Raw genomic sequence first — 6,000 nt, forward strand, 5'->3', positions numbered from 1 at the left:
AACAGCGCTGATGACGGTCATTGTCGGACGATCCAGTTTGAAATTCGAAGGTTTGATTTGCATGTTTGTTTTGGCCAAAATTTTACATCGGATGCTCTTCCTGACACAACCCTCTGTATTTATCCGGGCTTGGGACCGGCACAATAAGACAGTGGCTTGTGCCCCCTTGTGGCTACATTCTCACCACTCCGAACGCTGATTGGCTGTAAACAGTTACATGGTTTTTCAAGTGCCATCTTGCAGCTCATCAATCACTGTAGCTAGCATGGAACTCACTGTCTTTTTGTGAATCTTCCGTGTTTTTTTTTTTTGAATACAAATACTGCGAAAATGGGCATATGCGTGGCTGTGGGGTGTCACAGAATTAATAGTTTTCAGTTGTGTACTGAAATTACTCAGATGCAAGCAATGCAGAGTTGAAAGATTTGGGCCACAAGAAATGTGGCAAATGGCTTCAATGCAGTCATTTCACAAAAACTTTTGATTCTGCCATTTCAAAAATCTCTGCATGAGCAGGAGAGCTGTTCTCCCAGTCGCCTACTCCTCACCACAGTAACCACAATCATTTTCACTCAATGGTGCATCTGCCTTTCAAATGCTGTATAGAAAGATGCAACATCAGCCACCACAACTCCTGTCACATTTAATAAATCCCATTGTGCACGCTAAATTCACCTGCTGGCATTTTCTTTTCCTAGAACACACAAATTGAAGGTCATGGCAAGTTTGCCTGTTAAGCAACTACAATCTTGAGTGCACCCAGTTACCAGATCAGTTTAATTTGCGTGATCAATCAAGCTTCTGCCTGTTTTTGCATGTGCAAACCTTGACTAAATCCGGACCTTAAAATACTAAACTAATTTAAAATATGTTTATTTATATATGTATGTATGTAATATGTAAATAAGTACTTAAATAGCAATACTGACCTGTCTAGCGCCATCAGAACATGTATGTCTCCTGTAATTTCATCAATTGTGAAGATGGACCCAGCTCCTTCTCCTGAAAGAGTGTACTTAACTCTGTGGTCACCTTGGTCCATATCTGTGTGGAGCTGAAAGATGAAAATGCAAAGATATGGTGTAATTCAGGGCTGTCAAACTCATGTTTGTGGGGCTGGGGGGCACTTGAGAGTTACGTCTTCCATTGGAGGGCCATTATAACAGCGAAACCACCAGAATTTTAATCGTCTCATTGTGTTATTACTTGTACACAGCAAATTAATGGATGACTAGCTTTGAAATCAGCGCTCTCAACGTTTTGTTCAATTATTGTTCATGTGAGTGTCAGCAGGGTCACAAAATGATTGCAAAATCGCAACAGTATTTATTACATGTGACAATTTGACATTTCGGTACAGGTTTTAGCAAGCGGACACGGGTCATTTTCTCTCATGAGCCAGATGAAATAATGTGGCGGGCCAGATGTGGCCCTTGAGTTTGACTCCTGTGGTGTAATTTGTCATAACAATGTAATTTCCACAGTGTTTTTCTTCAACTGCTCCATGATATTGTTACCATTATCAACGTTGTTGAAAACGCTGCTTTCACAAGAAATGTATTCGTTTTTTGTTGTTGTTGTAGTTTTTATGCACACATGATATTTGCAGATTATATGGTTTTTTGAGAGAAACAAAACAAACTATGTAAAAAAAAAAAAAACAACTCCACTCGAACTAGAACTATAATGTACCCACCAATGAAACTGAAGTCACATGTTCTGTTAAAAAAAGTAATACCTGTACTTCCAATGAATAATAAAAATGCAAATACAGTAATCCCTTATTACAACGCGATTGATCTTTCACGCTTCGCTGTTTCACTGACTTTTTTTCTTTTTTACAGTGCATTGTGTTCTGTATCTGATTGATTAAGGGCCTGTAGACTAATGCTAATAGTCTCTGCACCTCATAGCCGTATAGCTTGCCATATTTTCTCCATGACAAAACCCACAATGTTGACAAAACATTCTGTACAGTATTTCTAAAAACTGTCAGTTGTTTGTAAGAAAAAAAATATAGATACTTTTTAAAATGCTTTGGCCTGAAAAAAAGGTTCAATCTTTGGTTTCATTCAAAACAGTCCTGTATTGTACACGTAATAATTGAAAAAAATAAACATGACTGTGGTCCTCTGTCACTGGCCTTTTAATTATTCCTAGGGTGAGGACCAAAACACATGGTGAGGCTGCATTCAGCCATTTTGATCCCCAGTTATGGAATAGCCTGCCAGAAAACATCAGGTCTGCAGAGACTGTTGATACTTTTAAGAGGACGCATAAGGGACATATTTTTAGCTTATTTTAGCTTTTAACTTATTTATATACCGGTACTTATTTTAATGTGAGCCTTTTATATTTATTGATGTATTTTTTATTTATTTAGTTAGTTATTTTAAGGAGCCTGTGTTTCGTCTTGGAGGGCCTCCATGCTGGGAGGTATGGTTCTTGTCACTCAGCGTGGATCATCCCTATTTGGGTGCTGATTTTTTTTTTTTTCCTCAGATGGTTTCTCTGTGCTTTGCCATGTCTTTTTAACACAGGTATCAGTATCGTTAGGGTATGTGTGCAAATTTTGTTTGTGCGTGTGTGTGTGTGTGTGTGTGTGTGTGTGTGTGTGTGTGTGTGTGTGTGTGTGTGTGTGTGTGTGTGTGTGTGTGTGAGAGAGAGAGAGAGAATCGGCTTAATGTGGGGATATATATTTGGGTTTGATGAGGGGAGAGGGGGTCCTCTTTTTAAGTTGTACGTTTGAAATGTTTTAACTCTACAGCACTTTGAGTTGCACTTTTATGTTTCAAAAGTCCAATATAAATAAAGTTTGATTGATTGATTGACTACTTTAAGGATTTCACTTACCATGGGTTCTTTCTGGAACGTAACCCCGGCAATAAACAAGGGGTTACTGTACAACAAATCATATCACAATGAAATAATATACAATGAAATAATATAATAGCCTAACTGTCTATGTCAGTGGTGTCCAAACTATGGTCTGTGGTCCATTTGTGGTCCGCAGTCCATTTGTGGCCCGCAATCCATTTGTTTGCGGCCCATGACATAAACTTAAAATAAGATTTGCCATGGCCCATAATGCTAATGAAAAGAAAGAATGGTCTTGGCCAATGTGCAGGGTGTGGGTGTTAAAAAAATGTGGAGAGTTGAGACACCCATATCCCCCATAGGTACAACTACTGGGCAACGGGTGATGTATGGAAATTAATGAAAGAAAGTGATAATGCACTAAAAAAATCCTGAAAAACAAGGTTGATTTGTGACAGACAAATATTTACATCATTCAGAAGTAAAGTGATAAAACAAATTTGTAAAGCTAAAGCAGATTTTTTAAAAAATTTAAATTATAGATGGGACAAATGGTTATGGAAAATTGATATGGGAACAACTAAATAAGCTGACAGGAGGAAACAATTGAGAAATTAGACACCCTTGTCCAGACACAGGCAGCACGGTGGATGACTCTTTAGCTGAAGAGTGCAGCCAAAGAGTGCAGAGGTGCAGGGTTCGATTACGGCTCCGGCCTTCATGTGTGGAGTTTGCATGTTCTCCCCGTGCCTGCCTGGGTTTTCTCTGGGTACTCTGGTTTCCTCCCATATTCCAAAAACATGCATGGCAGGTTAATGGAACACTGGAAATTGTTCCTACGTGTCAGTCTGAGCGCGGACGTTTGCTCATCTATGTGTGCCCTGTGATTGGCTGGCAACCAGTTTGTCCTCTCCCGCTGTTGTGTTTCTTCATAGTGTTAGATTTTAATACGTACAGCAATTTGGGCAGTGTATACTGTGTTTGAATGTGACATAAATAAACCTTAACCTTGATCACAGTTTGTTCGTTTTTGTTTTTTGTTTTTTGTTTGTTTTTTTAATTACTGTACTGAATAATGTAAGATGTCATGTCCCGTTTTCGACAGCAGGTGGCAGACGGTGCTTTCTGGCCGGCTGCACACCTGCTACCTATTTGTTATTAAGCACTGGCTTTATTAGGGCTGTCTTTCGTACTCTCACTCGCCGGAGAATTGCTTGCCGTGCCACTGCTTTGCCCATTGTGTCGGTTCTTTGCCTTTTCGCATTTCGACTTAGTACGCGAGTTAGATTTGGTGTAGTCATCTCGGTGTGTGTTAAATAGTGACAAGTTTGTTTTTCCCCCCTTGCCTTAGTGCGAGCGTTTTTTGTTACTCGGTTTTTGCGTGTTTTCCTGGTACTCGTTTTTTGCCAGCGTTTTATGTTGTCTCGTTTTTGCGGTGCGGTTTTTGTTAATAAATCTTATTTTCATACGGAGTTCTTGTTGTTGTCTGCTGTTTCGGGAATCCTATAGATCAATTTTGGTTGCGAATGAAGCGGGTTCCTTTCCGCTTCGCTCGCAACGTGACATAGGAAAAGTAGGATCTTATGTAAGAGGGAGGACCAGATACGTTTATTTTTCCTCCTACACCCTTTCGAGCATGTGATAATCTGCTTTGCCATTGCCATATTTTGAATTTGTTTGTTTATTTTCTTCTATATTTAAATGTTTCCATTTTAATTTGAATATTATTTTATTTACATGTGTGAAATAGGACGGCCTGGTTGTCGAGTGGTTAGCGCATCGACCTCAGAGTGCAGAGATCGTGTGTTCGATCCTGGCTCCGGCCTTCCTGTGTGGAGCTTGCATGGTCTCCCCGTGCCTGTGTGGGTTTTGTCTGGGTTCTCCGGTTTCCTACCACATTTCAAAAACATGTGTGGCCGGTTAATGGAACACTCTAAATCGTCCCTGGGTGTGAGTGTGAGCATGGCTGGTTGTTCGTCTCTGTGTGCCCTGCGATTGGCTGGCAAAGTTTGTGAAGTCTGGTGAAGTTTCACAAAACCTCAGATTTCTATCTGGACTATGACTTAAAGTTGTCTGTACATTGTACAGTCAATATTGATTTTACAATGGCATCAATTACGCATTAAAATGATTCATTTTATTTTAGGGAAAATTAAGTTTTCACAGCATCAGATTTGTGTTCCACCGTAGACGTTCTTCTTTATATACATTATGACCATAAAAGAGTTCACCATACCTTACCAACGTACTGTGGTCCAGATCCCATGTATTCTTCCAGAACAAAGAACTGGTTCCATATCCAACCTCTTTTAATACGCTGAACGTGTGACCTTCCATGTCTCAGCCTTGTCCTGTCCTCTAAAGATGTCATGGGGCGCATCACCCCACCTTTTTTCCTAAACTGGATCTGAGGGCAACGGGGAATGGGGGAAGTGTCAACCAACAGGAAACAGGAGCACACCAGAAATACAGCGGCATGTTCCCATGTGATCATCAGTGAGAAGCTGGTCATTCCACTTGTTAGTTATTTCAAGGGTAATGCTGTCGGGTCGGCGATACAAATTTTGGATTTTTCAGTGTGGATCAAGCCAATGTATGCAAATGAAGGTCTGCTTTGTTTGCTTCTTCCTGATCTTCTTTTCAGGTCGTTTTTTCCAATCAGCGTGGATTCCTAAAGGAAAGGATACAGATTACAAGATAGATTCAGAAATGAGAAGTTTTGAATATGTTTTATCAACTGCATGAATAGGTGGGTCTCCGGGCATGGCAGGGGTGGCAGCTTCCACCTGCACCAAATGCCCTGCCACCCCAGTTGCCAAGCCTATGGATGGATTAGATATCTTCCTAAACTTGTCTCGTTATTGTCTTTTAATCACCAGTTTAGAATTTACTCCCACACTGATGACCCCCGCTCCAACACCACCACCACCACCACCACCACCACCACCACCACCACCACATTTGAAGAAGAAAATGGTTGCATTCTACCGCACCAACAGTTCCAGAAAAAAGTCAATTAATTGCAATTTACTTGACCATCCCAGGCTGACCACAGACAGTGGGATAAGCTATAATTTAATTATGGTTGCTCAAAGTTTAATATGTTCAAAAAGTCTGTCGAGTGTTGACAGCTCAAATGAAATGTAGTTCGCAGTATTTAGCTACCGGTATTTGGTGTTTGAT

At 40.4% G+C, this 6,000-nt stretch overlaps 1 protein-coding gene across 1 annotated transcript in view; it reads right to left on the reverse strand.

Annotated features, from left to right (window-relative positions):
- LOC109521291 (cadherin-12-like) overlaps nucleotides 1-5,519 on the reverse strand; it is a 62,199-nt gene extending 56,680 nt beyond the window's left edge. Inside the window, exons 1-2 of the mRNA XM_019879075.1 lie at nucleotides 5,054-5,519; nucleotides 930-1,054 (exon numbers count right to left, since the gene is read on the reverse strand). Coding sequence (XP_019734634.1) covers nucleotides 930-1,054; nucleotides 5,054-5,329 — 401 coding nt within the window. The 5' untranslated portion in view covers nucleotides 5,330-5,519. The remainder of the gene's footprint in view (nucleotides 1-929; nucleotides 1,055-5,053) is intronic.
- Between the last annotated feature and the right edge of the window lie 481 nt (nucleotides 5,520-6,000).

Source organism: Hippocampus comes, unplaced genomic scaffold, assembly GCF_001891065.2.
Source record: "Hippocampus comes isolate QL1 unplaced genomic scaffold, H_comes_QL1_v1.1 scaffold85, whole genome shotgun sequence".
Lineage (NCBI taxonomy): Eukaryota > Metazoa > Chordata > Actinopteri > Syngnathiformes > Syngnathidae > Hippocampus > Hippocampus comes.